General features: G+C 40.8%; 2 protein-coding genes across 3 annotated transcripts in view; one reads left to right on the plus strand and one right to left on the minus strand.

The window, feature by feature from the left end:
• The window catches only part of insyn2a (inhibitory synaptic factor 2A), a 41,794-nt gene extending 29,157 nt beyond the window's left edge, over nucleotides 1–12,637 (minus strand). Inside the window, exons 1-2 of the mRNA XM_083556593.1 lie at nucleotides 12,136–12,637; nucleotides 1,695–2,880 (exon numbers count right to left, since the gene is read on the minus strand). Of these exons, the coding sequence (XP_083412719.1) occupies nucleotides 1,695–2,875 (1,181 nt within the window). The 5' untranslated portion in view covers nucleotides 2,876–2,880; nucleotides 12,136–12,637. The remainder of the gene's footprint in view (nucleotides 1–1,694; nucleotides 2,881–12,135) is intronic.
• dock1 (dedicator of cytokinesis 1) overlaps nucleotides 1–20,780 on the plus strand; it is a 291,553-nt gene that overhangs the window by 169,266 nt on the left and 101,507 nt on the right. The window lies entirely within an intron of this gene.

The raw sequence follows: 20,780 nt of genomic DNA on the forward strand, positions 1-20,780 counted from the left end.
CCAAACCTCTCTGTGAATTTCCTTTGTTGTGATCTGGCAACTTTTTGATCTCTATCTGTAATACAGTGTCCTTACTAACTAGTTGCTTCAAGAGGCGCGCAAATCAACCCGGGACTTTTCATTTTTCCATGTATAAAAACGGATGCTAGCGTGGAGATACTACGCACTGTATAAATTTCCAATGTGTCCTATTACTGATAGGTGGCGCACATGTAACGGGCCAGTCCAAATGAAGATAATAATGAAGATGGCAGACAACAGTGTTAACGTGTGCATATATCTACAGAAGAATCCACGCACAGTGCGGCGATGAGACGCTCAGAAGCTGTAAGACATTCGAGTGGTGTAAAGGTTTCAAAAACGGCCATATGTCCGTCAGTAACTATTGTGTCGAAAAATAACTGTTTCCATTCTTTGAAATTCGTTCTTATTTTATAAACGCAAAGGTTTGACTTGAACAACTTCCGTATTTAATGAGTTATAGTGATTATAGTATAGTGGCGCTCATTAGATTTTTCTTAAATTTCATTGGATCTCAGCTTTCTGGTTATCACCCAGAAGCATTTTTAATGCATGTCTGCTGAAAACAGCAGAACGGTTTTATATTAAACAGTAAGAAACTTGTCGTTTTACTCGTTCCCCGTCAGACCGCTTGGTGATGTCTATACTGCTGTCCTGTGCACTGAGGTCAGATTGTCTTTTGGGTACATAAAGAAAAAGTGTTTAATCACACTCTTGGTGGTCTGCCAGTGTAAAAGTGTCCACTTTAATCCCTGCAGCATTAAAACATATACGCGTGTGTGTGTGTCTGTGTGGGTGGCCCCTGCTACCTGGCTTTACACTCACATAACCTCACACACTCTTAAATGACAGATGCTATCTTTTAATAGCACCTCTCTCCTCTAAAGTATGTGCAAGCAGCCCTTGAAAAGCGCTAATTTCTCTCTTAAGACCCTTCCACCCTGCAGTTCCTGTCCATGATCACTTAATTGCTACGTCATGCCCAGTCGGCAGGCTGCATGCTAAATATGCCGTGGCATATTTTATTTATGTCACCGAGGGCAAATCAGACATTTCACCCATCACTTGCTCAATCTTCTGATTGTAGCGATAAGGAGATTAGGCTATTATACATGCAAATAAGCCTGATTTCAACTTACGAAGATCGAGGAGACAGACAGAGCAAGTTATTTATTTATTTTTTCCCCCCATTACTCGGATGCAACACAAGTAAAAGGCTAATTAATATGCTACCGGTGTGTATTAAATAAAATTTTAAAGCCCAGTTTGCTAAGGTGAATTGCGATGACATTTTTATTCTTTCAATGGACAATTAGTTTGCTGATGTATTTCCTGCATTAGCATCCAGCATTTTGCTTTAGTTCAGAATCACAATCAGTCCTGCCTGGCATTAAGGGCTGTGGGACTGCTTTCTGGAAGACATTTCTTTTTGGCTATGATTTGGCTTTGCGCTGAACATAGCTTGCTAGCTTGACCGATCTTAGTTTTCAATCTTGCTGATTGTGCTGCCACGAGCAATCACACATGGGCCCATGAGCAATACTGTTCTTAGCCCCAGCCTGGGAGGAATTACATGAACATTTTAAGAGTAATACAATGGCCTATAAAAGTAAAGAGTGTAAAAGGATCTTCCTGCAAGTACTTTGCTGTATAATGTAGTTTTTATGTCTTACCCTTCTCGGAGAGCCTCCCCTTTCTCCAACTCCTGAATGACTCCCAGCAGGACTTTGATGGTTTCCTGACTGGAGCTGATCATGTTCTCCATGGCTTGCAACTGTGCTTTTACTTCCTTATCCTGACTCACAGGCACTATCTGCTTGCAAGCTTCGCTATTCACCTGTAGATTCCCAGTTCCTGGAACTGTTCCTTTCCCAGCCTCACATGTGGACGGTACGGCTGCAGGTACGGCAGCAACTGATGCCGCTGTCGTTTCCTCCATTGCCTGTATGGGCCGAGCAGAGAGCATTCCCGCATGGCACTGCACTTGTGTGGTGCAGCCAGTCCTCGGCAGTGTCTGTGATTGCAGGCCGTTTAGCTGTAGAACCTTTTTGCGCTTGCTGCGTGCCGTCGGACTCTCCAGACACTCCACCTGCGTTAAGGAATTCCAGGCTATAGGACTCATCACCTTGGAACTAGAGTTTGGCAGTGTACTGCCATCTCTTTCATCAGAATTTATTACTTGCCATTTTCCTGAGCGGTCCAATGAGTCTGAGTCCCTTTGGAAGCTCTTTCGATGTTTGCTCTTCATCGTACAGATCTTGTAATTTGATTGGTCCTCAGAGGGACAGGGCAGCAGCGTCCTGTCTGCACACTCTGCAGCGTGTGAGTGGTGCTCTATGGTGGCTATGCACTCATTAGTGTGCATCAAAGCTTTGGTCTTTTGTACCGTGTGAGACGACGTCTCTTCCCTCACCACCTCGGCCGCCTTGGCCCTCTTAACATCAACAACATATCCATTATCCTGGTCCTTATAGCTCTCTGCTGTTGCTGCATGTTTTACACTTTGACCCTTTTTCCTTTCCAGTGGAAAAGTCTGGTAGCGCTTTCTCAGGTCTGGGGAGGTCTGCACTCCAGTGCTTTTTGTCACGTTGGGTATGGATCTCCGGGCCGGAACGGTCATGTATTTGCGGTATGCCACTTTGTACGAGATCGGCTTTGCTCCCCTTGCCGCAGCCGCCTGCTCGCTCTGCGCCTCGCAGATGTCCTTGAAGCGTACCTGCAAGGCTTTGTTACGTTTGCGCACCTGCCGACTCCCATCCGGCGGTCCTTTTACCTCCAGGGCCATAGAAGGTGCCGTCTCAGAGTCCGATTCAGAGTTGGTGAGCATGCTTTTACCAACCTCTTTGCTCACCATGGTTCCTGGCAAAGAAAAGAATACAATAGAACAAACATTTTACTTGGGGGAGTTTATTTTCAGTTAGCAACTCAGTTCTGTCTAAGTTCAAGCCTTTGCCTACATTAATATTAGTAGTCTCAGAAGTGTTGTTTGTGACTTGTCTCTCATCGAATTTTAATGGGACCTCTTAATCCTTCTCCCCAACTGAAGCACATATTTTGAGAATAATTGGATGTCCTGCTGCCACTGAACCCCTCTTCCATGCGAGAGACGACTTGCTCAGCAATCAAGCATTTTTAACATGACCTATTTCTCTGTTCTAATCTCATTCAGATGAAACCTCGGTTAAATATCTTCTGTATGGCCGTGAATGTGATTGAATCTAAATAAATGTACAAATAAGTAAGTCAATTCTTGACTGCTGAGGCTTGCACAAAATTTGCAGCAGTTACTAACATGCTCTTCTCTTCAAGACAAATTTTCATTCTCTTCGGTGCCATGAACAGAGATAACATCTATTAAACTGGACTCCCTCATTCACCGAAGGCTTGGAGCAGAGGGTAGTGGGCGAGATGGATGTGGGAAACAAGGCCTTTGTGCCTTCAGGCCTCCTGTTTTATGAGATCAGTCTCATCTACTGGTATCATTAACAGCATGTAGCTGGAAAACCAGACAGGAAGGAGCCACACTCCTCCACACAACCACTTGTGGCTAGGTACCAAAACAGACTGGTAGCGTACTGGAATTTAAAAGCAAACAAAACCAGGCTAAATTTGATCATAAAGTGAAATTTCGGATTAACATTAAACTTTTTTTATTTACTGCTGTCTTCATTTGAACATCCTGCAGCGCATGGTAATGTGCTGCAGAGTTCAGCCAGGTGTGTAAGAGCAGGAAAAACAGTAAAATATGCAGAGCAAGCATACTTCAGCTCCATGATTGTAAAACACCGCTCTTGAGCAAGTGGCACATATTTGTGCAAGTAGAGAAAGTGCTTTGCTTGAGTGGTCATCGTTATGCTAGTAGTTATTGCCTTTTCCATTAATGCAAGAACAACAAGCCTTCGAGCACAGCAAGCTGAAAATGTTGTGTGGATTGGCTTAATTATTTATTTAGTATCATTGCTGAAATTGTTATGGAGCAGAATGGAATTGAATATGCTCTGGTAAGTGGAGGCTTTGGATTAATGTTGTCTGGCTCTGTGGGTGGGAATGTTTCCCACTCTTTTTTCAGGCTGATTGCCTGCATAGATGGTTTGTTTGTTTGTTTGTTTGTTTGTTTTTTTTCTCGATTTGATTTCTTATAAACCAGAATGATGTAGTTTTTGTTTGCTTCTGTTTCATATTGAGAGATGACTCCAGGTATATAATCGGCTGAGAAAGTGATTATAAACAAGTAAAACTTAGGAAAATAAAACACGTTTTTTTCATCAGTCATTTCATTAACCATTTTTTACGTGTTTTGTATCATCTGGAACAAAATTGCTTGTGCAAAGATATAGAGTTGAAAGATTTTAATGTTTGTCTGTAACATGAGCAAAAATATGCGGTATGCCCAACAGGAGATTTGGGAAATGTCAATTTATGGTTATGCAATATTAAAAATCTCATCCCCCTAGTTAAGGTTGTCTTAAGAGGGTTGAGACCAAGTCAAGTGCAAATAAAAATCAGAGATAATGAGGATTAAGACAGAAAAATATCAGAGAGCCGTTTTATGGGCCAAGTTGTTCGGTTTTGTTTGTGACTTGCACAGAATAGACGATGCTTTCCTGCCAGCTCTTGTGCACAAAGCACAACCATGTTTTATTAACTCGCATCCATTGATTCGGTTTGTATCACGTCACAAAGCATTAAACAGCGAGCTCCAATATGAGTACCATCCGTTCCTGGTGGTACTGGTCTTGTGCAGACACCTAGAGATACAGACTTGAGCTTTGGTTTCAGTGGCAATTGTCATGATGCTCTGTGCTACTGAAAGAAGTTTATTTTTCTCTTGTCTGCACTGCTTTTTTAGAAAACACCTGCACTTTAGGCAAACTATTAGGGGGAAAAAACATTTTCATTTATCTATCTGACATTCGAAGTGACTCTTCCTGGCTTGTTCTTTCATTACACACTCAACATGATTGTAAATCCATCGCCCATTGAGTAGAAGATTCATACTACATGCATTTTCTCCCCTGCATTCACCTCTATTCCCAAGCCATCTATCCTTTAGTGCCAGATAAGTGAACTGTCTTAAAAAAAAAAAATTGATCATTTCTGATCTAAGCATCTTAACAGAGCCTCTGACACACTTTCCACTGCTGTCTCATGCTCTCTCTCTCTCTCTCTCTCTCTCTCTCTCTCTCTCTCTCTCTCTCTCTCTCTCTCTGATTACATATTCGCAATCGTGCTATCTCTATAAATCGTTCCTCTTTCCGAAGCAGAATAAGATCACGTGCGACGCGTCTTTAAATGGAAACAATAGTCAGCTTCTACAGTAGATTGAATCTGATGATTAATGTTGGAGAGCCCTCATTTTATTGCCCGTGCCTCTTTTTATATCCTGTCTCTCTCTCTACTAGAGTTCACAGGCCTTGTCTATAGATCTTAGTGATGGCACAGAGCCAGTGGACTGGACTCTAGATGAGATGAGTTTCCTTCCTCTGGATGGTAAAGATGAGACGTATATATGATATAGAACTATGGTTAGCCCAAACTTAAAAAAGAACAATGCATTAAAAAAAATACACACATTAGCATCATACATTTTTTTTATATTTACTGTATCCTGGTTCCTTAACTGATGTAATGTTGTTGTTTTTTTGCAAAAAAGATATAAGCGAGGCAACAAAATATATAAAGGAATTACAGGTTGTTGTGGTGTCATATCATGCCTATGGTTATTTCTAATTTGCAGCCAAGGCACCTTTCCTCAACAGTGCATATTACATGGAAGAGGTCGACTGATTCAACGGCACCAATCCATACCAAAAAATAATAAGTTCCCCCCAAAATCCATACCGATAGTTTTTCCGGGTTCCGGTCCACTGTCATTAAAAGAGAGGCCTCTAGAAGCGAATCACTGATGCCAGGTGCTGTTTGTTTTTGTACCTGAGACGGCATGCTGCACGGAGAGTGCTCCATTATATTCATTATCTATAATTTATGAATTATATAATTATATTGATTAATGCGTTTATTTAATTTATCACATTTCTATAAATCAGTTGTTTCAGTACTGTTTTTACATGTTTTACATTTCATTTCTACATTTATTTAAAAAAATTAAAAATAAAAAGATTTTACAAAAAGATATCTTCACACATCTGTATCCCTCGTTTCCAAAACCTTTCCTATACCAAGCCTTATTTTTGTTGCCAGAGTCATCGTGCAATGCTGCTTTTGAAAAATGGAAGTGTAGTGTGAGTTCTGGCCATTGCAGAAGCTGCACTAATCCGGTTTTAGCTCCCTCCTTTATTTATTTCAATCTGGTCGTTCTCTTCTTTAACTCTGATTAGTGCGCCGCTCAAGACTGCCATGCAAGCTAATAATGTGGATATTTATATATATTTTTTAAGGAAGCGATGGAAGAGTGGATGGCTTTAATGTTTGATTGTGCTTGTATGTTTTCTCCAATATTAAAGCCAGAGTTGGAAAGTAGATTTTAAATTATTTACACAATACTATAGGGAGGAAGGCTGTGTTTGTGTGTGTGTGTGTGGGTGTTGAATAGAGTAATAGTGATTGCTTTGGCCACCAGTGAAGCGTTCTCCGAGACATTAGCATGTCAGTTAATCGCTCTCTAATGCTGGAAGCTGCCTGGTTCCCTCTTAAAAGTGAGCTTTAGCTTCTTGGGCCTTCACTGATTGATGCACATTACAGCCTGGACACTTGAGAAGCAATCTGCTCGTTACTCGCAGCTGAAGATTTGTTTTTTATTTTTCCTTCCATTAAAGGGGAATCCGTCGATAGGCATGTGCCGAACATGGACTGGAGGCGCTTTATAACCCTTTCAGGGTGACCGCTATAGACCCCATCACACCCGAGTATCATGCTTGATTAGCAAAGCTTCCACAAACACATCGTGTGACTCATATTTGGTGCATGAACTAGGCCTAGGCTAGATTTCGAGCAGATTTTTTTTTAAATGTTGAAGGGAAGGATAAGAGTGGGATATTTTGAGGGTGTGGGTGTGGGTGTGGCATGGGTTAGACTTTGCATGCTCTGCTTGAGATTCAGTGCTGAATGTCAAAGCATGTCACATGGCCAGGGGCAGTACGCAATGCTGTCTCATTTGAGTCATTGCGGAATTGAAATGAAACACACCAGGGAACTGAATGTGCTCTTTTATTATGTGCTCGTCAACAGACACAGATACTTGTGTAAAGTGGGGAAATAGTATTTCAGGTGAAATATCATGATTGTACAGGAGTCCTAAAAGGCCACGCGCTGTAATATAATTTTTTTCTTTCTTGTTTTCTCGTGATCTCAACGTAACAAACATAGTTTCCTCGTGATCACTACTTATTTCCGTTATAATCGCGATGCGGCGATGACGCTGCTCTTATGCATATACCCGAAAACACGGAAGAATTCATTACTGATCCTCTGAAATGTTTTAGATGCAGCATCATGGATGATACGTGGATGCGCCCACAGACACATCTAGAACATTAATACGAAAATGAAGTCAAACAACAAAACGGCTCATGTCTAGATCACGAGAAAACAAGAAAGATAAAAATATTATAACGCATGGTCTCTCAGGACTCCCGTATGATCGGAAAGTGCTCATGGTTTAAAAAAGCGCATCTTTATGATTAATCGGTTGGAAAAAAATGTCATCAAGGAACTCTTAGGGTGTTATCAGTTGCCTTCTTGCATAACTAGTCACCATCTGTCAAAGTCAAATGGGCGTGGATGATTGTTTTGTGTTCTTTCTCTATCTCCCTCTCTCTCCCTCTCTCTCGAATTAGAACGTGAATAAGATCTAAATAGTAACAGAGACAAGGGTTGACCATCTTTCCCCCGAATCACTTTTATTTATTTTATTTGTTTAACTTTTTTTTTCTCTGGACATCACTGTCATTATTTTTGTCCCGCTCTCTCTATACGAATAGGCCTCATTCTCACTCCTCCAATGGTCTCCCACTGTCTCTGATTCTCAGCTGCGTGGAAGTGAAATGAAATGTGTAGCAGAAGCTGCCCCCTGCTGCGTGCCTACTCCAGAACGCAGCCATTTCATCCCCCTAACGAGAGTGAAGCACAGATGAGCAGAGATAATGAGGGAGATGATGACGGTGATAAGTGAGAGGTGCTCTAATGAAAGACAGAGCGCTGTGGATTGACTGATTGAAGGGTAGAAAATAGAGATGTATGGTGGTCTTTTGTGATGGGCCGGGGTATGGTGTTTGTGATAGCAGAAAACGGCAACGCCGCACTCAGTATGAATAAACAGGTTGAACAGGAAGCACTGCGCTGTTCCTCCTCAGAATAAGCTGTTTACTTGTGCACGCGCTGATGACGCCAACTGAGATCGCTATCAAATGTGGATCTGATACAAAGCTTTTATGTGATAAGTGAAGTTGATAGGGTGGATACTGCCTGTGGCTTTGGTCACTCGGTTGTCACTTAGGAGAAAAAAGGCTGGTCTGGGATTGATTGGATTTGAAGTTGATCTTGACTGAGTCAAGATGAAAATACCTTTCAGTTAAGGCGCTGAGCTCCTGAGCAGTCCAGCTTTCTCTCAGACTCAGATTTCTCTCTCTCAGGACTGACACTGATCTTTCTCAATAACATTAACAAGTAAAGCAAGTGGTGCTTGTGATATTCCTCATTCATTAACGTCATCACCTCACCTCCATCACCTCACCTCCATCGCCTTACCTCCATCACTTCACTCCATATTTTATCTCCAACACCTCATCCCCATCACCTCACTCCAAAACCTCACCACTATACTTCATCTGATTCATCTCAGTCCTTGCTTTATCTCCATCACTTCACTCAATCCGTTCTTTTTTCACCACCTCACTCCATCCTTTCCCCATCACCTATTCCCATCACCTCAATCTATACTTTATCACCATCACCTCACCCCATCATCTTACCTCACTCCATTCTTTCTTCATCAACTAACCCCTTATCACCTCAATCCATACTTTATCTCCATCACCTCACTTCACTCCATTCTTTCTTCATCACCTAAACCCATTACCTCAATCCATACTTTATCTCTTTCACCTCACCACATCACCTCACTTCACTCCATTCTTCTTCCATCACCTCACCCCGTCACCTCATTTCATACTTTATCCCCATCACCTCCCTCCATCACCTCCAAAACCTCACCTCCATACCTTATCTGATTCACCTCACTCCCTCTTTATCCCCATCAACTCACTCAATCACCTTACCCCATCACTCATTCACCTCCCTTCTTCATCACTCCATCACCTCACTCCAACATCTCTCTTCTTGGTCCCTCTCTTCAGTCTACAATTTCATCTTTATTTCCTTTTCCATCTCCTCATTTCCACCTTCAGTCCTTTCACTCCATATCCATTCCTCTTGCTCCATTTCCTCACTCTATATTCAGTCTCCTCAGCTTATCCCCTCACTTCATCTCCATCTCCTTGCTCCATCTACTCACTTCACCCACATTTCTCATCTCCATCTCCCCACTTCCATCCCCTCACTAAATCTTCATTTCCTCACTCTATCTTCTCACTCGCATTTCAAGTCTCTTCACTCTATCTCATCACTTAATCTCCTTGCTCCATCTCCTCTCATCTCCTGCATTCCCATCTCCTGTTTCCTCAATGTGTCTCTGTCTCCTTTATCTCTTCACTTTATCTCCATCACCTCACTCCATCTGTGTTTTTATCTTTCTTTTGGTCTTTCTTTCTGAGAGAAATTGATCCATGTATGATATTGGTTTGTTGATCCTGTTCTCTTTTATATAGTTTGTACATTTAGTCATGAGGGCTGCATGCTGTTATGCTGTGCTCGTGATGGCCTCAGATTCTTGTTCTTGGCAGACAAAGGAAGACCCTGATGTGGCCTTCTGATTTTAGAGCACATTCACCTTGAGGTCTGTAGAGTGTATATTTTAGTTACTATAGACTTCCTGTCAGCTCAGACCAGACTGGTCATTCTCAAGTTGTTCTCGGGAAGGTGTTTCATTGTACAAGCCCTTCATTCCCAGTATGTTTTTTTTTTTTTTTTTTGTCATGTCATGTCACACTGTGTAGTGAGACTGGTGTGTGTGCGTGTGAAAATCTCAGATGATCAGCAGTTTCTAAAATACTCAAACCAGCCACGTCACAGTTAAAGTCACAGAGATCACTCTTTTCTCTGATTCTGATGTCTGATGTGAACATTACTAAAGCTCTTGGCTTGCAGTATTAATGCATTGTTCAGCAGCCACGTGTTTGGCTGATCGGTTAAACTGCATATATGAGCAGGTGCCCCGATAATACAGCAGTGTGTGTGTAAGAGAGGGAGAGTATATATGCACACACTTCTGAATTAAAAAATCACAACTGTATTCCTTAAGTCCCCATTTTAGTCTCTATTGCGCAACAGCATGTAGCCTGAAATGTTTGTCGTATGAAAACACATGATGCTGCTTGATTGTTCTCTTCCATTTACACTAGCTCAGATATCAGGGATCGCTGTCACTCTGATCATCAGGGCAGAGGATAAAACCGGACGAAGGCCTTCTCCTGTATTTTATTTCGAATCCAACGTGCCGCAGGTCAGAGCCGAATCCCGATGACTTTATAGATTGATTGGACATCACAGGTACAGCGGGATACAAATACTGGCAGCACGATGCTACCCGATCCTTGCCAAACATGCTTTCCTGAGGGCAGACCTTTATTTGCGTGTTTATATACACGTGGACGGGCGTGCACACACACTTCAGAATGATCAGGTCTCAGGTGTGCTTGGGATCTCTTTAGTATGCTTTATACGTCTCTGTCTCTCTTTAAAACAGTCAGAGTGCAGGCAAAGGAAAGGGCTCTCCTAATAAATAAAGCTATTACCACATGAAAGCCAACATCTGGCCAGGGTGAACACATCAGCAGTGGGTGACGCCTGTGTGTGTGTCTGTCTCGGTGCATGCGTGGGCGACTGAGAGTCCTCAGCGTGGAGGCTGGAGAGGTTTCCTGCTCTTTTTTTTTTTTTTTTTTTCACTGATCATAGTTTCACTTTATGTGGGCTGCCTTGTGTGAAATGACACTTTCGGTATTATGCAGCGATCTTGATTCTTGTTCACTCTCCTTTTCTGACTCGACTTTGTCATTCTCCTACCTTGTTGGTCAGGGCATTGGGGTGGACGTTATCTAGATTGCGAGGTTAGAGGTTGATATGGTGGAAGAGACATGTGATGGGTGCAGTCCAGTGTGAATCAAGGACAAAGTGTGTTGGTAGAGAATGAAAGATAAAACCTTTATTTTTCTTCGTGTTATAGTTTCCACCCATCCACGTGTACTGTATATGTCCTATTTTGTTTTCTAATACCAAATAAACAAACTGGAAGACAAATGGAAGCTGCTGTGCGTATTTGGAGGCGTGACAGATTTGTTGCATTGTTCCTTGAGTGCTCTTTGTGCTTCATGGCAGTGCATTAATCTAGATTACTCTTCAATTAAAGAGTCTTCATCTGGACTACACTCGTGTACCCACTCGCACAAACACACACATACTCTCACATGCATGTACATAAGCATGCTCAAAGGTAAAGCTGTGCTCTAAATGGTGCAGTCTGCACCTCTTGTTATTTATTTACTCCGTTTTTATTACTGTTAGGAATATCAGCATTGCTGGGAACGTGTGTGAACTGCATTTAAATGAATTTCTGCCGTGTTGAGTGAAAAGCTGCAGTGCTTTTTCACTTAAGTGCATCCATAATCCATTCCCACACAAGGTATACACTGGTGAAGCCGGAATTCCTCCAGTCACTGACTTTTATATCGTCATTCTCTCCTGATAATGTTTTTTTTTTTTTTTTTCCACTGTACGCGTCCCCCCCCCCCCTTCTCACGCTCTCGTTTACCCCCGTTTCATCTGCATTCGGAAAATGAAAGGAAACACTTGCCTCTTAGCTGGAATCTCTGATTTTCAGGGACACCCCAGAATATATTAAATTGCATTAAACAAACTTTAGAAATGATTGATTTCCTGGTAGAGACGGCGCACTGGAGAGTTCTCCGGTCAGAGCAGCATGTATTTGATTTGAGAAGCATAGACTCAGTGATGCACATGAAAGACAAGGATTAAACTCACCTCCAGATGCGGGTCAGTGACGGAGCTGAGGCAGAGAGCGCCGCTCTGGCCAGCGCATGTCCTCTCTCTCTCTCTTTCTCTCGCTTTCTCTCTCTCTCTTTTGCTTGGGCTCGCTCTAACTCTCACAGTGCACCAGGCTTCGGACAGACGGAGCACAAGAGGAGACGAGAAAGGGCAAACGAACGTACAAGAGAGACGGACGATCAGCTGCCATGCTGCGAGTCGCGCAGAGGACGTACGCTGCTCATTTGTCACTCCATCTCCACCCTTACACATCCACAAAGACAGAGATTCCAAACACAGGATAGTCTCCAACTCCAGTCTGATGATGCCGTAGTCACTCGCGCACACGCACGCACGCACTCGAGCGCATTCGCAAAAGGGACGGGATGCAGCGCAGAAGTCCGGCTCTTAGCCACGGCATGTGCAAGAGATTCATCTTGTGGCTGCAGTACTGCACTCTCAGAGGCTGTGTGTGTGTGTGTGTGTGTGTGTGTGCGTGCGCGTGTGTGTGAGAGAGAGAGAGAGAGAGAGAGAGAGAGAGAGTGGGGGGGGGTGTTTGTGTGAGGAGGAGGAGGCGGAGGAGGAGGAGAATGAAGGTGGGAGGATAGTGCCTTGTGTTTGTAATTTGGAATGAAGGGCTTTTGTTGAGAAAAGTCCAGCTTGTCGTGCTCCGGCTATTAAACTGTAATCCAGGACATGACTGTGTAATATATTTGGGGACAACATGTTAAGCAGCACACTGTGAAACCCTATGGTGTTGCACCTTCAGGGTCCGGGCTCAAATCCCGCCTCCACCCTATGTGCATGGATGTTGTGCTGCTTGCTTTCTGAAGTTTCAGGGATTTCCTCCATGTACTCTGGTTTCCTCTTTTCAATCCCAAGACATGTATTATAGGCTGAGTGGCATTTCCAAATTGTGTGAATGGATTTGCGTGTGTGTGGGTGGGTGTGTGTAGGGCTTCCCCTAACTTTTCCCCGAATTCTCTCCAAGCTTCCTTATGATCCCGTGTAGAATAAGCGGTACAGAAAATGGATGCAAGTAGACGTTGTGCATGTAATATATATATATATATATATATATATATATATATATATATATATATATATATATATATATATATATATATATATGTATGTCAGAACCCCGACTTACGACATTTCGGAGATACGACGGTCACACACACACACAAAAAAAAAAAAAAATTATAAAAATATTTATATATATATATATATATATATATATATATATATATATATATATATATATATATATATATATATATATATATATATATATTAATATATATATATATATATATATATATATTAATATATTATATGAAATGTGTGTGGATCTTTTTTTTGTTGTATGTATGTGGCAGCGGGTAAGTGATGGGCTGAGCCGGATGAAACAAGCGGTAAGAAACACACCTGTAAGTTATGAGACTAATCACTGCGCTCTGTTTGTGTCCAGTGACTTTGATAAAAAGGAACGTGAAAAGACCTAAACTTGGGCTTTAAAACATCAAAAACAATCTCTAACACTGAAGCAAATGAACTCCTTGGACTGCTGGAGAGTAAAGGCACCTCGCCATGCAGGAGAAACGTACATCCTGGCAGCATTCCGACGTATCATACCGCATATACGCTGCTACGTTTGCCTTCTGCTCGGAACTCTCTTTCATTTTTAATGTTGTCGAATCACTAATATCATCATATGATCGAAAAGATCTAACCATCGTAACACTGTGTGTGTGTGTGTGTGTGTGTGTGTGTGTGTGTGTGTGTGTGTGTGTGTGTGTGTGTATATGTATATAAAGATTTATTTATGTATACGTACATACGGACACCAATACAAAATTATTGCTGTAGAATCAGAATAAATACATATAAACCTGCACTGGAGCCGCTATGATTTAACACTTCCTGTCCTATTAGATTCACTTTTATTGAGCTCATACACTTTTCGTGGACAGATAAAGTATTTGTTTATTTATATATATATATATATATATATATATATATATATATATATATATATAAGTGTTTACTGGGCATCATTTTTCATTTTCACGACTACCTTTCAGCTTCTCTTATACAGAAATATGCATATATATATATATAATACACACACACACACACACGCACACAGGTGGATAAACACTCGACAGCACATCTGCCTGTCTGTTTAGTGCTTTTGCTTGCTCACACACATCAGCACAATCTGCAGGCTTAGCATTCCTGTTCAACTGTTCGACACTTAGCTAAAGTCGAAGTGGAAATGATTTGTGTTGAGTATGGGTAAAGTTTGGGGGTGTGTGTGTGTGAATATGAGGATGCTTTGTTTGTGCACAGTCGTGGCCATGATGCTGAAGAGAAGCGAGAGATTCTGCTGAGAGCAGCTTGTCAGCAAACTCCTGCTTTTCACCACTGACAGTTTAACCCTGATTTATCACCACATGTTTTTATACTGCTATAATACTGCTTCCTATAACAACCGGGATCCATTTCATATTCATGAATTTTTTTTTTACGGAGCAGCTACTGATTGGACTGGAGAAAATTCTATACTTGTGTTTAAGTAAAGCAGCTGGAGGACGTGTGCAGTAATTATGATGTAATTATGACTCGCATGGATAATTGATGTCTGTATAAATCACAGAGACGGGAGTGAGTTGAAATGTACACATGATTATCACTAAAAAGTCTTTTCATTATGTATATAGATATATATTTTACTTAGTTTCTCCAAGTGCTTGTTGTAGGACTTGTGGTCACTTGAGCATAACATGTATGTGGGTATGACAGGAGCTCAGTGGTTAAAGCTCTGGTTTACTAAACGGAAGTTTGGGGGTTCAAGCCACGGTATCGCCACTTGCAAGGCTCTTAACCCCCTGTGCGCCAGGGGCGCTGTATTATGGCTGACCCTGTGCTCTGACGCCAGCTTTCTAACATCACAGGGATTTATGAAGAAAGAATTTCACAGTGCTGTAAATACGTGTGGCAAGCACCTTTCTTTCTTTTTTTTTTTCCCCCTTATAAAGACCAAAGCTTTTTGAATAATTTTCTGAAAGTATTCTGTAGAAAAGTGAGTGAATCCTGGAGTGTCTTTATAATGATTAAAAGCATATCATCAAAGCATATCATCATCCCCAGGTGAAATATGACCTAATTATTACACTAATAATTACATCGCCCCTCCTCTCTAAGTGGAACCCGCTTGATTCAAATAGAGCGTTAATCTGCAAGTGCGTGAAAAATTTGCAAGAGTTTTAAAAGGGAACATTGAATTTAAAGGGAAGGTTTGGCAACCTGTTTTTTTTTTACATTATTTTCTCCATGGACATGCAGAAGAAAAGTTGCCAAAATTGCATAACTTCAGAACAATTTTGTAAGCAACATTTACAATCGTAGCATTTGGCAGATGCCATAAAGACGCCACGAAGTTGTAGCTCAGTGATTAAAACTTTGGACTTCTAATTAAAAGGTTGAGAAATTTTAGCACCATCAAGCAGCCACTGCAGGGCCCCTTGAGCAAGTGCCTTAACCCCCAAGTGTTCGGTTGTATGATTGAGAGAATTGAAAGTCAGCTGTATAAGAGCATCCGCCCAAAGGCGTAAATATGAATGTAAAATCCAGAGTGACGTAGAAAAGTGCTTTAAGGTCTCCATTAATAGATACAACCTGGTGCTGGTTCATTAGGAGACACACTAAGAAATATCATTTTAATCTCAGCTGGAAAAGTAAATAGTTATAAAGAGAGATTTACAAGGAGAAGCGATGATATTAAAAACCATGGTTTAAAGACTGCTAAAGACTCATTTCTTCAGACATCAAGTAGAAGTTTGTTCCACTACCCAGCTGCCAGAGAAGACAAGATGATGAAATAAATCCTGTCAGCCATTTTTACTGAATGTTCTATTAAATAATGTTTTTGCTTGTTTGTTTATCCATCTCAAAATCTATGCTAATGCAAGCGATCAAGCAAAATATTTGTATGTAATTGTTTTTATAGTTTTTTCTTACTATTTAAATATTCTTCGTGAACTTTGTGAAGCTCTAAAGCTCCATTTACACCAAAGAACTCCAGTTGTCTAATGTATTGATGTGGTTTTTTTTTTTAATTGATTGGATTAATTTATTTCTTTTTTATGTCCTATAACTGAGGAATTTCATTAATCATAATTTCTTTGAAATTTTTTTTCCCTGATTTCCACCCAGTGTTGCTCTGAATTCTTGTTAACGTAAATCGAGTTTGCCCGTAACGTTCCCGGTTCTCAGTATAGCGTGAATATTCCAAGCCGTGACATCAGGCTCTCTCAGAAAACTTCTCCTCTCCTCTTTGCTCAAACTTCTGCAGTAGCACTCAGTTCTCTGCAGCAATCCTAAGCCCTGTTTTTCCTCGGGGGGGAAAAATGCAGGTTGCAGAATTGTAGTGGTTTATGCAACATACGGTTGCTGCTCCTCTTAAAAGGTTTTGCGTGTTGTGTGGCTGTACAATAGCTTTCTACACTCGTAATGCTTTTCTTCCTTTTAGCCTCCAGGAAAACATAATGGCAGGTACTTTAAGCCTAAGCGTGGGTGCACAAAAATCTGCCCAAATCATGATGCATCGACATCTGTTTTTTTTTGTTTTTTTGTTTTTTTTGTGCTCACGTGCGAAAGGTTTTTCATTTTGTGCAGCTTTTTTTTTTCCTTGTCTAGTCGTGTTACCCGACACACACAAACACCCCTGCTGTTTAGCACATGCTGAGTGTGGTCTATCAGTCTTCACGACGAAGGTGTGACGTAACCTGTCACTACTCCGAGCTCACTGTGGTCTAAAGCCAATATTTACTTACATCTTGGATGATGTTTATTTGTGAACGCATATGTGAGCAGTAAACTGCCAAATCTCTTTCCACCTCATCGTAATTAAGGCATTATAAGAGTTCTCCCTGTCACCTAGAGCTCAAGAGCTCCAATCCTGAGGAGACTTCAAATAAACAGAATGAAGGCTAAGCGAAAAGTGGCTAACACAGAAAAATGGCTAACACAGTGTGTATCATCAGGCTGTCTAGAAACGTTTTAGATTGCTAATATTGCTAGTTTGCTGCATATTGTTTGCATATTTACCTATTACAGAATGGAATTTGGAAATGCTCAGATATTTTCGGTATCCAGAATCTTAGAATTCTTAGAAATCTTTTCATGCTCGGAACGATTAAATGCAGAATGCTGCTCTTTAAATGCCCTGAATTGTAAAATGCTTCGGATGCTTTTTAATGCACCGAATTTCCCGATTCTCTGAACCCGTTCAATGCTGTGAATTTTTGCTTGATCAGAATCTTTTCCAGAACGAAGTATGAAGGCATTAAAAAAAGTTTGCTCTTAATGCAGTCATTACTGAAATCTGGGGGCAGTGGGTAAATCTTTAGTGTGCACTAAATGAGCCAAGGAACGAGTACATTAAACGTCTCAATACCTAAACTGATTCTACGTGTTGTTATGTTAAAGATGTAGTCATTTAAAAAAAAAAAAGAATTGTAAAGTGAATTTAAAATAAAATTGCCTAAAAAATTTCAAGGCTCTTTTTTTGCCACACAAAAAGAAAAAAGTTAGATTCAAAATGATAATATTGTGAATTCAAGTTAGTGCAAGTTGAGAGGTTTGAAATAATTACTAATAAATGACATAAAAATGTTTGAAAAACTATTTATTATTGTATTATTCATTTTAAGTAGTTAATAAAACATTTATGGCAAGTAATTCACTTATTATTATTATTATTATTATTATTATTTATTTATTATTATTATTTTTTTTATATATACTCGGGAGGGGTTTTGAAACCTAACCCCTGTAAGTATCAAGGTTGCACTGTATTGGAATTGTTATTCTTTTTTTGCATTATTATGTATTATGTATTAGCAAAGTAATGGAGAGTGTGTTAGAGAAGTGAAGAAAAGAGTGCAGGCAGGGTGAAGTGGGTGGAGAAGAGTGATAGCAGGAGTGATTTGTGATAGAAGAGTATCTGTGAGAGTGAAAGGGAAAGTTTATAGGACTGTGGTGAGACCTGAGATGTTGTATGGATTAGAGACAGTGGCATTGAGTAAAAGACAGGAGGTGGAGCTGAAGGTAGCAGAGCTGAAGGTGTTGAGGTTTTTGTTGGGAGTGATGACGATGGACAGGATTAGAAATGAGTTTATTAGAGGGACAGCGCATGTAGGACGTTTTGGAGAGGAGGTGAGGGAGGCGAGATTGAGATGGTTTGGACATGTGCAGAGGAGGGGCATGGGGTATATAGGTAGGAGAATGCTGAGGATGGAGCAGGAAGGAGGAAAAGATGAAGACCAAGGAGGAGGTTTATGGATGTGGTGAGGGAAGACATGCAGGTAGTTGGGATGAAAGAGGCAGATGTAGAGGACAGGGGGGTGTGGAGACGGATGATCTGATGGGATGAAGAAGATGTATTAGCAAAGTCAATGTTCTGACATATGCTGTGAGGAGTCTGACGATCAGAAGTAAAAAAAAAACTAAACAAAACACCGGGACATTTCGAATAATAAATTAGTCACCCAGGGAATTATGAATAAATGTATGGTTAAACAGCGATGTAGATGATGATCTGGGTGTTTCTGTTTCTCACTGTGATTATAGACAATCCTAAAACAGACTCTAGTCATTATAGTTGCTTCTTAGTTCCTGCGCGTGAATTCAGATAGTGTGTGTGTGTGTGTGTGTGTGTGTGTGTGTGTGTGGGGTCAGTCTGCGGAGAGATTCTCCTCATGTGTTTTTTTTTAGTGTAGAGTCTCTTTGTCCTCACCCTTCAGACTGAAAGTGCTGAGTCAGAATGCAAATGATATCAACTCTGTCCTTACTACAGCGCGCACACACACACACACACACACACACACACACACACACACACACACACATACACACACACCCCTTCATCCTTCCTGCATATGTGTAATTGCGAATGCACAGCCGGCTGAGACAGACCTGTCTGACTATCATTTTGTGCGATTTTGTTTTTCTCATACATTTATTTGCACTCTGTGTAGTTCTGAGTCCAGTTTTAGTGTATGTACAGTGAAAGCTGAGCATTTCAGAGCGTTTTGTTTAGCCAAGGATGCTTTCCCTGTAAAACCTCAGCAGATCCAGATATCATTTCAGAACAGCAAGTACCGTGACTAGTTGACAGTCTTGCATTGTTATATAGTGTTCCAGTCTTGGGTGGGCTATTTATTTCACTCTGAGGAGCATTCAGGCAGTGGACTTGCAGCACACATTGAACAAGGTGGTGGTTTTGCACTGTGGAATTTCTGATCTTGCATTAGATGAGATCTGCACACACAGCGAGCTTGTCACACTCAGCACAACTTTATAATAATGCAGTCTGTCTCGTTACTCCTACACAAGCCTTAGTGACTCCCCCCACCCCAGTTTTTAACAGATGGTTATGTGTAAGTGCTTATCTGCTACTTATGGATGATTTTAGATTACTTTCCAAGCTGTGTTGATGGAGATTGTGCTGGCTTGTGCTTGTTTACATGAAAATTAAGTCAATTATATAATTAAGAGGCTGGATAAATTCTTATTATATTGTGCTGTGTTCTGTGTCCTTCAATCGTTCACTTTCGCCTCCTCTTCCTGTGGACGGATGGAGTGCTTGTGTTCACGCATCATCCATATTTTTTTTATATATATTCTTATTAATAGTCATTGGGTTTCACATCATATAACTCTCTAGTGCATCCTCGAAACGAGGTAAACGTTGTGCAGCATCAGCTGTGTATAAAAACTCGCCTCGTTTCTGTCAGGGATTCCCAAACACGAAGGAGCATCCTCCTTCCTTTCTTTTTATTTTTCCTCTTTTTTTTTATTTTTTTTAAACCTATTTCCGTAAGAGCCCACAGTTACCATGGAGATGTGCCTGGATGTACAATGCTGATTAAGTGAAGCGATGGTACTAGAGAGAATGCGTGTGCCCTTCTCCACCCGCCTCTCTTAGGATTGCAATAACAGAAACGCTGGCATCAGAAAGAGACAGGACAATATTGCCGTACTAATACCAGTGGCAGACACTCGCATGTCTGTTTGCACACTCCCACATTCAGACAGAGTGATTAATCTTTCTAGTATGCTTTCTGTCTTTCTCTCTTTTTTTTTTTTTTTTTTTTTTTTTTTTCCGCTCTCACACATTCTGATCAATGTGATTTTGTTTTCATACGCTTTTATTAATCATGTTGCCTTTCACAAATATTTTAATTCAATACCTGAAGTCTGGCTGTCAATTTCTCAAACTGTCTCTGGCCTACATTAAAGATAGGGATAAGGTTTTCTTATGTCATAATGGAATTGGATATGGGAGTTAATGTTACTACTTAAATTAATGTTTAATTAATGTATGTTTAAGGAATGTGATTATGTTGTGTTAAGCGATGAGGAGAGTAAAGTGTTTCATGACAATAAGGCATGTAGTGTTCAATAAGGACTTAGTTGTAGTAAGGGATGAGTATAAAGGAGTGTAGTGAGTAAGGGATGAGTATAAAGGAGTGTAGTGAGTAAGGGATGAGTATAAAGGTGTTTAGTGTTGAGTGAGTAAGGGATGAGTATAAAGGTGTGTAGTGTTGAGTGAGTAAGGGATGAGTGTAAAG

The sequence above is a fragment of the Silurus aristotelis genome (genome assembly GCF_946808225.1).
Source record: "Silurus aristotelis genome assembly, chromosome: 12".
NCBI classification, from domain to species: Eukaryota; Metazoa; Chordata; class Actinopteri; order Siluriformes; family Siluridae; genus Silurus; species Silurus aristotelis.